The sequence below is a fragment of the Amphiura filiformis genome, chromosome 5, assembly GCF_039555335.1.
Source record: "Amphiura filiformis chromosome 5, Afil_fr2py, whole genome shotgun sequence".
In the NCBI taxonomy this organism is placed as follows: domain Eukaryota; kingdom Metazoa; phylum Echinodermata; class Ophiuroidea; order Amphilepidida; family Amphiuridae; genus Amphiura; species Amphiura filiformis.
This window is the reverse complement of record NC_092632.1, coordinates 33,693,762-33,707,459: the sequence shown is the minus strand read 5'-3', so window position 1 is coordinate 33,707,459 and position 13,698 is coordinate 33,693,762. Positions and strand designations below refer to the sequence as shown.

At 34.8% G+C, this 13,698-nt stretch overlaps 1 protein-coding gene across 9 annotated transcripts in view; it reads left to right on the top strand.

Moving 5' to 3' along the window:
* LOC140153011 (tubulin polyglutamylase TTLL5-like) overlaps positions 1–13,698 on the top strand; it is a 181,574-nt gene that overhangs the window by 69,244 nt on the left and 98,632 nt on the right. For 7 of the 9 annotated variants that reach the window (XM_072175591.1, XM_072175590.1, XM_072175586.1 and 4 more), the window contains exons 7-11: positions 5,391–5,457; positions 8,579–8,661; positions 9,365–9,434; positions 11,404–11,488; positions 11,853–11,954. In XM_072175591.1, the coding sequence (XP_072031692.1) occupies positions 5,391–5,457; positions 8,579–8,661; positions 9,365–9,434; positions 11,404–11,488; positions 11,853–11,954 (407 nt within the window). Of the gene's footprint in view, positions 1–5,390; positions 5,458–8,578; positions 8,662–9,226; positions 9,297–9,364; positions 9,435–11,403; positions 11,489–11,852; positions 11,955–13,698 lie in introns of all 9 variants that reach the window. The other 2 variants (XM_072175587.1, XM_072175595.1) reach the window with 1 other exon arrangement.

The following is a 13,698-nucleotide window of genomic DNA, read 5'->3' as shown; positions in this document are numbered from 1 at the left end:
TTTGTCTTTTTTGGCAGTTTGGTCGTTATTTTTTGAACACATTTCGCCATGATTGTAAAAGAGACAAACAAAACTATTCATTGTGTATAAATTACTATGTTTCTGTATTTGAATATCAAAAAGTACATAAATATTGTGCCTTGACTAAAAAAAATAAATAAATATCGCATATCGCATGGCTCATTTTCTTTAAAAAAATAAAAAAATAAAAAAGTTTTTTTACCGATTGTGTCTGCGACATACTTTTTTTTTTTTTAAAGCAGCCATATTACAATCTTTTTGAATGATTTGGTAATTTTGTTAAACCTGAGTTTTGGGCATATTTATAATGGTTACTTATATATATGATTGGAAACAGCCAAATTTGTTGTGTACAAAAGAACAAGTTTGAATTACATTAAATCCCCCATTAAGTTAAGCGGCCAAGATGGTATTTAAAGTAGGGTTTCTTATATTTGCCTCATTATTTCAGCTTAAAATGGACAGAAAACCTTCCTGACAGCCAATACCAATGTTATTTCAGAATTTTTGGTTAAGAAAGCAGACTAAAAATTTGACTGGCCTTTAAGAAGCCTTGTACTAGCCAAATAATTATGCGCATATTAAAAAAGATGGATATAGTAGTGAATCCCTAAAGATGTTGTGGAGATAGTCTGTCCTCATAATAATCTTCTTAATAGATTTAATCCATCATGAGGAAGTAATATTATGATTATGATTATAAATATTAAAAAAAAAAAAAAAAAAAGAGGATTCAATATAATAGGTTTATCCAAATGGCATAGCATTGTCAAGATAATGAAATTAACTGACTGTTTTAATAATATTGTAAATGAAAATATTTGTTTATTTAAAATATTGAGGATCAGACGATTTCTGGTGTTGTGGGATCATTTTCTACACGGTTTAAACAATTGAAGCAGTTACCATAAATATATTTTCAATTGTTTCTGTATCAGGTTTGGTTGACTGGGCTGAGGTTAATGTTATGGTTCGTTGAGTAAACATGCAAGATGTAATGGCAAATGGGGGCGCATGAAATTATGTACTCATGATAGGATTTCATTATTTTTGTGAATATTTTATAAGGTCTCCGGTCAATTGACACATTTGTTATAATAAAACTTACCCATATTCCAATACTGTTAAAAGTACAAGAAATATATTTATGGAAGGTGTAAAGTAATGTATTCACATTGCAATAATAGTGGTATTAAGAGAAAGGAAGGTGTCAATTTTACAGGCAATTTTAGTTTCTCTCTTCCATTTTACAAGTAATTAACCATCCAAACGTATTTGACATGGCAGCTGGTATTGAATTAAATGCAAAAGATTGGTTGGCATGGTAACCGTCTCTCTACTCAGCCTTTAACAATAAGATACCTTAAGATATGCAAATTTGATGACCCTGAGGTGCTTGACCTAGCCAATAGATATGTACAATTTGTGGTCAGTGCCTTTATGAATAAATTTAAGGCACTTTTCTAAAATCAAAATTTTACAGAGGCGTTGGTTTTCAAGCGTTATTGTATTTTTAATTAGAGGACTTCCCACATCACGGAAGGGCCATAAAGTGTGGACAAAATCTTTAGAAGGATGAGTATGCCTTTTCTGAATGATTCTCCCCCCCCCCCCCCCTCGCAAGGCAATTTTACAATTTATGGTGCTGTAAACTGATTTGTATAGAGTTTGCTTTTGTAAGATTTTTCTCTGTTTGGTTACATTAATTTAGATTGACAGTTTTTTAAGTAAGGTAGTTTGTGTACTTGATCTTGAATGTGTTATTACCAGTACTTACCATGCTTATTGCATTTCTCATTTGAAATTTGCACATTGACTTGTATATTATGAATAATTTTAAAAACCATCTGGCAAGAATGCATTGCATTTGTAAATTGCACCAGTCATTTTCTATTTTAATGCATTTCATCTATTCAACAGTAAGAACAATTTCTTCTTTATGATGATTAATATAGATTTTTATCACATCTTCTTAACTGCCATTTTCAACTTCAGCCCTTTCCACAGACCACATGAAAGTTTTATATTTTTATATAGGCCTATATATGAATTTCCTGTTTTAACAACATAGGTGTTTCGAACTATAATTTATACAATTTATTTATTTTCTAAGCTATTATTATTAAATCTTCCTCTGGGCTGTAATGTTTTTAAAGAGTTTTTGTACGCATTTTGACAATGTATTTTATTGATTCAAATGGTGCAATATTGTAATTGTTATCTTTTGATGTTGCTAATACTAATAAATTCAATCAATCAATCCATCCATCAACCTGACAGGTAGAGATAGTTACATCTTCATTAATTGATTTGATTCAATATAAAATTGACCTTCAATTCTTTAAATTGACAACTGAATTAAATTGTTTGAATCTCCCATTTGACACGTAAAAGCTAGCATACAAAAGGTTGATATTTTGTTTATTTTCTGTTTCCTTCTCATTGGTATATTGTATTTTACCATGCAACAAATTTTGCATAGAAATGGCCTTGGAATGTCTATTTAATATATTTTGATAATCCATGCATACAAAATTGTTTTCTTTGCTTGAGTATAGGGCCTATATGAAATGTTGGCATACAAAATTAAATGAATTCTGTAATATATTGAAAGCTTGCGCTTATGTTTGGTAGACTCAAAAACACAACCATCTGGAAAACACACAACTATGTTTTTAAAACATTATTTTTTGACACTATAAACTTGTTTTGATTTTGGTCAAATTAAACAACACAAAGAACATGAAAACAATTTTAAAACATGAAAAACACTGCAACAATCATGTGAAAATGTTTAGTGTAAAATATTTTTTTGTTTCATACAGTTAATTGCTAACACTTGGGCCTACATAAGATTATGGTATTTATTTTGCAGTACATTTTCAAAAATGTTTTTGAATGTTTGATATTAAAACGTTTTGTACTTGTAAAATGTTTTGTGATTGCTAGGCAACATACAAGAAGATACACTGTTTCACTTTCTCTGAGTATTTAACATAAGTGCAGTTCTGCAATTAAACACTTGACCTTTGCATTATTACATCAAAGACAAGGTAAATAAATGATAGGTAGACAATTCAGTGGATTTCATTTAAGGAGTCAATTAACTTGATTTCCCAAGATGTGCTCATAATAAATTACATATCTTGTGTTTTATATGAACATCATTTAGGAGTTCTTCCTGGGGGGACCACTCAAATATGGTAGTGTATGCATAAGTGACCAAATCGTTTTCAAACACCCCCTAAACGAGTTTTACCCTACCAGCAAATTTAACCCCTTAATAAGGTATAAATCTAATATAGAATTTACTGCCTAATGAGTTTTTGGCTAGTAAAAATGCAAAATATGTACCCTTTTTTATACTCGTTAATTTACCAACAATTAGAAAAGGTACTGTATAAGTGGAAATTTTCGCGAGGGTTTTATTTTCGCGAATTTCGCGATTAGAGCTCCAACCGCGAAAATAACACCTCGCGAAAGTATGCAATAATGTATTAAAAGTATAGAGGAGGACTGGGCAATCGCGAAAATAACATTCGCGAAAATGTGTCTCTCACTACAAGTCGCGAAAATAACTGTACGCGAAAAATTACCACTTATACAGTACCCTAAACAAGTTGTTCGGTTTCATAAAATTACCCTTATTCTTGAAAATCAGTGTTTTTTAGAACCTAAATGTGTCATGCGCGTAACTTGCCTTGCCTAATAAAAACACCCCTTTTTACTTCTTTGTTGGTCACGCATGTGTACAGACCATTTATATGAGTACCCCGAGTTCTTTTACTGTCTTTCAATGTAGTTGATTATTTTATTTCTCATAATTTAAAAAACTGAAATTAAATCTTTTGATCGTGTAGTTTCATTCATTCATTCACTCATTCTAATTCTTTTGGTGTAATTTTGTGAGAACCAGCTCTTTGATAAATGTGTTAGGAGAATAAGCATAAAATGATTTGCCAAAACACTCAGGCTCACACACACACACAAAATGCATTCCATACAACAATGGAGATGTACTATGGGAATCATGCAGTGGCCATGAAAATTCAGCAGAAAAAAAATTTTCAGAAAATTCTTAAACCCCAGAAGAAAAACAGAAAATTCAACCTTTCAAGCTATTCTTAGCTTGTTCCATTGATTATTGTATTATTTAGTAAGGTTATTACTTGTAAATATTATCTTTTCAATTTCACCATTGCATGGTCAATAAATTCCAAGGTTGTGACAACAAAATGAGCAAAGAAGCAGAGTGACTGAACAAATAAGAGTAATTAGCAACTGTCAACAATTCCTTGATTATTGATTGGGTTAGGAATGATTTTGTGACAAATGAAGTTGACATATTTGAGACTCTAGAGGGCAGTATATCTAATCAGAGAGTAGACTTTTGCCAGGTTGATGTTAGACTTCTCCGTAGTCCACTTGCCCATTTTGCATACTCTGGCTATTACATTTAAGCATAAAACTCTGATTTATATTGATTTGTGTGCAACTGATAGATTTTCACATCTGTATCTGATCTTTTCAGTCACCGCACTCCCTCTGTTTGTTAGCTTCCCAAGTGGACTACTGACTTTGCCTTGCGGTTAAGATTTTTAACACGGGACTCTATGGAGAGTTAGGCCAATTTCTGGCCTAACTAAAATTGGCCATGATGTAATGCATCTTTAAATGGATCTGCCTTGTGATCGGTCGCCCATATCTCGCTATGGTTTAAATCTTCCGGGCCCGCGCCATTACCATTAACTACACCGTACACAACTATCTGTGGTATTTGCGGCACTTTTGTGTTGACGCGAAAGTTAATCTCTCATCAAACATCTGGCGCGTCTTGTACTATACCATGCTTAGTACTTGTGGTTAATGGACTGATAAACAAGTATGCTTGACAGTGTGTTTTTAGGGAGCAAAGTCCCGGGGTAAAGTTCTGCTTAAAATTCAAAGTCCATAGTCGGATTTTTCGGGGTTCGCTATCAATAAACTGGTAGATTCCAAAATCAGAATTGTTCAGTATTAAAGTGAAACATTATAATTATGCAAGATAATGTTGCATTCAATTACTTTCATTGTCACTAATCATCTGATATTTTTAACTCTTTATGACCATTTTACTATTGAATACTTTAATTTTAATAAACATCAGTATAATTTTGAGTTCAACGAAATGGGTTCATCATGACTAATAATAACATTTTAAATAAAATTCAACTATGGCATAGTCTAGGTTGATGTGTGCACTCAGCGTTAATATTTTGCAGCCCATAAAAGGGTTTTATTTTGAGAATAATTCTTTTTTTCTTACTTGATGAAATTCTGTGTGATTAATCTATTTTGTTTTCAACATTTTACATTGTTTTTTTGTACAGGGCCACAAGCATTTTGACTTCCTACCACAGAGCTTTGTTATACCTTCTGAGTTTGAAGATTTTAACTGTAAGTAATTGAAAAATGAAACAATGTAATGTATTGTAATCCAAGATTTAACACGTAAACAAACAAAAGAACAAACAAATGCAAAAGCAAACAAATAAAAAACCAGACAGACAGGCCCGTAACCAGGATTTATTTAGGGGGGGGGGAGCTAATTTTGGTCTGGGGGGAGTGAGAGTGATAGACAGATGGAGCAATGTAAACATGCCTGACAGACAGAATAGTTAGTTCATTTCAGGTATAAAATACTTGTTATCAATTCCAGTGAAGAACTGCTGACCTAGTTTAGACAATAGTGCAAAGGAAATATCAATTTGGGGTTCGGGGCAAAGTTTACTTATATAAGGAAATATACCATGGCAACTTGTGGATAGATGTGATCATCTTATTTAGAGATGTTGCGTGCAGTATCTGAATTTGTCTTCCTGTAAAGTTGTAAGGAAGATATGAAGGGTGTTTTATCACATTGCAACGTTGCAATAGTGAAGAAAAATAAAGATTATGCAATCAAAGTAGGCAAGATTGATTTATCTTATTTCTTTTTAAAATGATTAACTAATTTATTAGTTATGATCATTTTATATCGTATTCTCAGCCAACCGGTGCATAGTGTGCGCATTCAACAGCCTTAGCAAAGCATTATGAGGGGTGTAGTACACCTGCTAATTGATTGGATGAACTCAGGGGTAGCACTAGGTTTTTAAACCAGGGGTTCTCAGAACCCCTGAACCCCCTGAAAGTGTTAAAAATATGCGCTCAAATCCTAAAATGAGGGGTTCTCGAGTCAAGTATTGAATGCCCGTTTCAATATATCAGTATCAGATTTTGTGATTTTGGTTATGATGTGTAAATAGTTTTAACTATTAAAAGGCCTGGCAAAAAACGTGATCTCCCTTTCACACCGCGATTCTCGCTATTAACCAACTATCTGCCTTTTAAAGAAAGTTCCCACGCAGTGTACTTGCTATAAAAGTGTTGCTTTATGCCATAAAAGTTCGCCGAATTCCATAAAATGCAGTTCAACTTCGGCAAAGTGCAGAATTCAACAGCATTGCAAGTCACATGGACGAGTGAAAAAGCCATGATTTACTCAATAAAAAATGACATTTCATTGCAAATGAGTTCAAGTTTAGGCCAAATATCATGATATTTATTGAATTACTGGAGTATTTTGATTATAAAACATAATTCAAGGGCAAATTTTTGTCACTTTTTTCTTCTACGGCCTCGTATTTCACCGCTGGCATATCTCTACACACCACTCTTGAAGCATTTCTTACCTATCCCTAGAATTAGAAATTACCAACTCACGTACGTGTCGTCATTCAGTACTGCAATAAAACTCATCAGTGATTCTAGACAATATCACAATCTGTATTAAATTACGCTGGCGGTGTGTATTTTATTTTTATTTTTAAATTATGTTACAATGCTACGGCGACTTCACTTCAACATTTATGTTATTGCATTTTATGTTACATAATTTCTGGACAGGTCGTAAATATTGGAGATCGAAGCTTTTCTTTTTCTTTCACATGTTTTCAGTTTTCTGCGCGCATGAAAACCCCTGAACTGGTATGCAAAAATGAATAGATGCGCTCAAACTTAAAAATATGCGCTGTACGCGCAGAAACGCAGGTTAGCGCGACCCCTGGATGAACTTGGCCAGGACTATTAAGGAAAAATAACAATACTTTGAACTGGCTTCTTCAATGGCTTAATATTATCTTTGCAAACAGTACTAACTGTTGAAAAACAAGAAACACTCTGCTTCTTCTTTTTGTTAATTTCAAAGATACTATTAACTATACTGTTTTTTAAGCTTGTTATCCCTAACCCTACCCATGGTTTTTTGGCTATCGGAAGGGAAAGAAGGAACGAAAAAGGAGAGAAGATGAAGAGGAAAGTCACTTGGCACCCCCGGGATTCGAACCTCGGACCCCTCGCATGCCATGCAGAGGATCCCCAGCATGTAGCTACACAGGTGACGTTGGCCTGGCCAACGATTCCCTGGGTGTATATGACTTGGTCTGATTAAGTCATCAAGTCCCGTGGAATGCATGCACGCAGAGTGGTTTTAATAGTGAGCTTTAGTGAGTCCTAGTTGGGTTAGGGTTAAGGAGGCATATAGGAAAAACATGCATGGTCACTAACCCTAACCCTACCCGTGGTTTTTTGGCTATCGGAAGGGAAAGAAGGAACGAAAAAGGAGAGAAGATAAAGAGGAAAGTCACTTGGCACCCCCGGGATTCGAACCTCGGACCCCTCGCATGCCACGCAGAGGATCCCCAGCATGTAGCTACACAGGTGACGTTGGCCTGGCCAACGATTCCCTGGGTGTATATGACTTGGTCTGATTGCGTCATCAAGTCCCGTGGAATGCATGCATGCAGAGTGGTTTTAATAGTGAGCTTTAGTGAGTCCTAGTTGGGTTAGGGTTAAAGGCAACTTTTGCAAGTATACAAATTTGCTCCAGTTTTAATGTCTGGTTTGCTTCAACTAAGTGTGGATTGGTCATGTTAGTTAGTACAGTCACATGAGGGAGTTGCCTTCAACTTGTGATTACTGCAACTGATAAATTGATTTCCGCAGTGACCGCTAGGAAGCACACCTGCAAATTCAAATTTGACAACTGAATTTTGTTGAAAAATTAGGCCATTACCTAAAAGGAAATATCATCTGACAGGGGAGGAAAAACAACTCAAAAATAATTTTAAGAGCGTGTTTTTTTTTCTTGGAAATTTGATAACTTTCAGTCACCAGCATTTCCCCAAAGGTCACATTTTAATCCTATTTGGCCATTATTCAAGAACAGAAACTAAGATTGTGCCTGATTTTGAGCTGAATATATTTTCCAATCACCCTTGTTGAAAATGATTGGGGGAAAATGTTGCAGTGAACAGATAGAAATCAATTTTCCATAACAATGAGTATATGTTCTACTTTAACCCTCATGTAATAAATGCAAACATGCTTTATATGGCTACAAATTAAAGCGGGCCTACTAAAGTAGGCACAACAGAAGTACAACACTGATCAGTAGGGTGACCCTGATAAAGTAAGCACAACAGAAGTAATGATCACCAACAATTCATTTTGTTGCTTTTGATGTTTATCTTTTCAGCTGCACATTTGAAAGAAAGGGGTACTTGGATAGTGAAACCAGTAGCATCATCAAGAGGAAGGGGTATCTTTCTTATAAATCATGTAAGTTTAGTCATGATGGAACAGATTAGATGAAAACAAGCAGCTCAGTATACTTTATCCATTCATTCCTTTAAAACATTTGGAAATTTATTACAGTCCTCAAAGAGATCAACTTGAGGGCCCAAATTGCCCCAAGAAATTTTCGCTTATTTTGAGGCATGCATGAAATTTAATCATATTGCATGTCACCTGATGAATTGAAAATACTGTATGTCCATATTGTTAAATGCCATAATGTTTTGTAAACTTTGATTTGGCTGTATACTTGTTTTTAGAAACAGTGTACAATGAGATTGTGCAGGTAGTAAGCAAATCTTTGTAATGCTCTCGATGCTACTTTAATAGATGTTAATTATTGTTCAAAGGAATAGAGAATTCCTTCTTTGCCAAACAAAATGAACAAAACTAAAAAACAAACAAAATAGAAGTACAGAAGTATAGAAGTAAGTTTTCTAAAGCAACAATCCAATGTGGCGAATTTCTTGTAGACGCAAGGGGTCTTAAGTTAGCCGAGTATAATACCTGGGGTTGATCTTAATAATGTGTGATTTGCTTTCTTCTTTAGCCTCAAAATCTACGTCTAGATGACAATTACATTGTTTCCAAGTACCTTGCAAATCCTTTATTAATTGATGGTAAGTGTAACACCAAATGCAACGTTAATAATCAACATGCATCTGTTTGTCTTTTGTGTTGCTTATAGCCTCAGAATCTCCCCCTAAATGCCAACCTCTTAGTGTGTAGGTACTTAGACAATCCTATGCTAATTGACGGTGAGTTTTAAGCTTGCAGTGTAGATTTTTTTTGTTTGCTTGCTTGCTTGCACCATTTCTAACTAGCTTTTGAGTAGCATCAGCATGCACCATCACAGCAATATTGGGCTATTCTAGTTGACATCCATACACCCCCTATGGAAGACATGGCCTTACTCTTGAATTTCAAACAGGGTTATTTGAATTCAGTCTATACTCTCTGTGTTAGAGATTAACATCATGTCTTCCATAGGGGTATTAGATGTCAAGTTGAATAGCCTATTTAGCTTTCATGAGTCAATTATATCAAAACCTCAAAATATATCGTAGATGCCTGTGTGTCATATATTCTATGTGAGCAATGAGCGTACATGCATCAGCATTTTAAAACTTGTGCTTTTAACACCACAAGTAGCGGACTCAGGGAAGCTTAAATTAGCTCCAGAATTAGTTGTACTATAATACACAAGTTCAAGTTCAAGTTTATTACACCATCGCAACAGCTAACTTTGCTTTAGTTTGCCATACACCATCACAAGTAAATGATATTCATTCTTACACAGCTACGACATCACTATCCATAAGTTTGATAACATACAATCTGTATTAGTTTATTAACAGGATGTTTAAAACACCATGTTTTTCTGTTGCACAAGTCTTAACAGGCAGCCCGCGGGCCAAACCCATCCTGTCCACCACTAATTTTTTGAACCCCTGCTATATTAAATATAAACCATCCGAATTGCCAAAATCAGTCATTGATATCCTATTATTATCTGTTCCAACTCCAGTGACATCTCATGCATATTGTTTCTTGGTAGGATTGGGACAAATGTTCACTATAGGGGCATTTCTAAGTTAAAGACTAATACCATTTCAATACATCCAAAGTTCCAGAGAAATTAATGAGGTGTCACTGGATTTGGAATAGATAATAACTTCAATCAGGCTATAATGCATTGCTTCTGTCAGCACATTAGTTCACAATTACAAAATCACTTGAAGATAACTCAATATTAAATCACCTCACAATTCAACTCACCACCTCAAACCCAAAAGCCCAAAAAAGTTCTATGGGTAAGAACCTTATTTACTACATAATTTTGCACCTCTTGTCCTCATACCTTGCAAATCACATGCGGACCTGATTTGAGCAACTTTTTACAAAATGGACCCTCCTCCTCAAATAAAGTTGATTTGATTTGATATGCACCCACAAAATAATTTGTACCAATGTTGAAGAAACTTCCTCAAAGTTGTAGAAGTGCTATAGTATATATTTTCTTCTATCTGTGCACTTGACAATGGTTCTGGCTTATTAACCAGGTAGTGATATGAGCACAAGTATACATCCCATGTAATAGATGTGCATATTAGAGTTCCCTCCAACCAGGCAGGGCTGTATTTCACTATCATCGTATCTCAGGTAACTCATCTTAAAGTTACAAGTGCTCTTCACTCATCCTAACTTTACCGATGCATCCCTATCCATTATGAAATCTCTTTTGTAAAATACAACATGATACGTCATAGATAACAATGAATTTTGAGACTTACATAATGTTTAGTGAAACACATCCCTGAAATCTTACAAGTGATTTAACCAAACCTTGTTTAGTTTGATATTTTCTTTGTTAATAGTTGCAGCAAGGTTCTTTAGCGGTCTGCCGATTTGGCGCTATTTACAGCGTAAACACGGACGCTGGGTTCTGATTGACTAATTGAATCGCGTCATCGTCGCATCAGCACCTCATTTGCCGTTCAAGCTGCATAGCATCGTGTGAATTAGTTCTTGTTGCGCGATAAGCAGTCGGACAATGCTGAAGGACCTTTCCGAATATTGTAGTTTTATTCACATATCTGTACCACCTTGTCATTTCAATTAGCACACACCATATTTTGACATGTTTTGAAACAGTACTACAAATTATTTTTACTATTAGGATCAAAGGATTTTGAATCACATGTTACATCTTTTCTTCTCTGGCAGGTTTTAAGTTTGACTGTAGAATTTACGTAGCTGTGACAAGCTATGATCCACTCAGGGCATATATATATGAAGAGGGACTAGCAAGGTGAGGAGACATTTCAGTCATGTTTCAGAAATTAAAATGATATAAACAAAATAAAGTGCATTCATTGGGCGGCTCTACACAAAAGCGAGATCCACATCATTTAATTGTGCACTCCCTGAATCCGCATCAATAATAGCAACTGTCTACATGGCACTTGGATATGCATATGGGAAATGATAGTGTAGTGAGTGTGTTTCTTGTAAGTGCATTATAGTGTGTGTGTATTCAAGTCTGCATGCACAAGAGAAGTTCATATTGATGCGGAAACAGATGTAGCTTACGGTACCAGAAAGTATACATGTGTAATGGCTAGGATTTGTTTTCCTGTCTGATTTACTGCATATTGTTAATCATTTCTTTACAGGTTTGCTACAGTGCAATATAGTACATCCAATAGAACGATAAAGAATCAATGTATGCATCTCACCAACTACAGCATTAATAAGAAAAGTCAAGATTTTGTCAAGTAAGTGTGTTGGCTCAAAGGAGTCATTGACTCAAAGGAGTCATTGACTCAAAGGAGTCATTGACTCAAAGGAGTCATTGACTCAAAGGAGTTATTTTGATTCAAGAGTCATTGACTTGAGAGAGTCATTTACTCAAAGGAGTGAGGTTACTTTGTCATAAACTCCATTCTAAGAACACTGTATCAGTACCATGGTTTTAAGAGAAATAAGTTAACAACCAATCCCCTATCTCACCCAGTACCATGGACAATTGTAACATAAAAGTAGTCCGACGAGTAGGACCTGTTTTTTTCTTAGTTTACCAACTATACTCTAACTCTGATCGCTCAAGAAAGATTAACCACAAAAGTCCACTATCCTCCCGAAAAAAGGTCCTACAATAAACGTCCGCTTTCCCCACGTTGGTTGAAAACTGGTCACTGCTTGCAATATGAAACCATGATGTAATCACCCCAAATATGGAATAACCCTTCCAAAAGTCACGCCCACTGGATATGGCAGCGACCACCTGTTGTGTATATCACTCATCTCGGTCAGTGATGGTCTTCCAGGGTCTATGCCGATACCAACCTTGGAGCGCAGCACGTGTGATCTAGGTTTTATATAGATCAAGTTTACAATTTTGGATTCAGCCTGCATGTGTGTTTTAAACATTTGATTTAATTATGTTGTATTTAACCATTTATAATATTGCGATTTTTTATCGTCACTTTTTTTTCCAGGTTGGTGAGGTGACTTTTTCATTTTTTATTTTTCATTATTTCATCAGATTTCATAATATTGACCTAAAATGCGTGTTGAGCCGAACTCATACATGTGATTTATAAACAGGTTTTTTATATGGGTAAAGGACTAGAAAAGAGCCTGGTTTTGCTTCCAAGTTATGAATAGGTATATGTTTTACAATAAAAAATATAGGCCTATGTTTCACTAGTGAAAACACCGATAGGGCCTACTTTGAAAATAATGAATTATTTTGGCATTTTTGAAAATTTGACGCGGGTATTTTTGGTTTCCAAAAAGCTGAGACCATAATACCTAAATTTGTCAGATATAAAAACAAGTTGAAATGAATATTTAAAATGTTGTTTTTACTGCGAGTTGTTTGCTTCATTATTTTCTTACCTTGTTTGAGAAATGAACATCAACATGTAGCCTACGAGATAAGATCTTTATATAGGCCTATTCACTTTTTGTCAGAATATAAAAATAAGTTGAAATGAATATTTAAATTTTGTTTCTACTACTGAGTTGTTCGCTTCATTTTCTTATCTTGTTTGAGAAATGAACATCAACATGTACTGAGATATTAAAAGATCTTTCTTCCATGGTTTGAATACGGCGCTTTTTTTTCTAAATTCTGTTTTGCCTTGACCATGACTTCATGAAAGATGGGAAAAAGTGATGAATTTGCGAAGCTCCTTCCAGAGAAATATTTATGCCTCGTGGGAAATCCGGGCGAAAAAAAAAAAAAATGGATCGATCACGATGATCATGGAAGAAAAGAAAACACAAATCATCCCGGAAATCATCACTGCATTGCACAGAATAGCAAATAATATTGGAAGTCTTTTTCCAATAAAATAAGTTTGAAGAATATTTCCAACCCCTGAGAATTTCTTAGTAAACACAAAATAAATCTTGAAGTTATTTATTGTGTGAAAAGGAATTACAAAATAAGGTACCTCATCTGAAAGTCATCTTCCCGCACGCACCTGAGCAATACCGTAATTAAAAATTGGG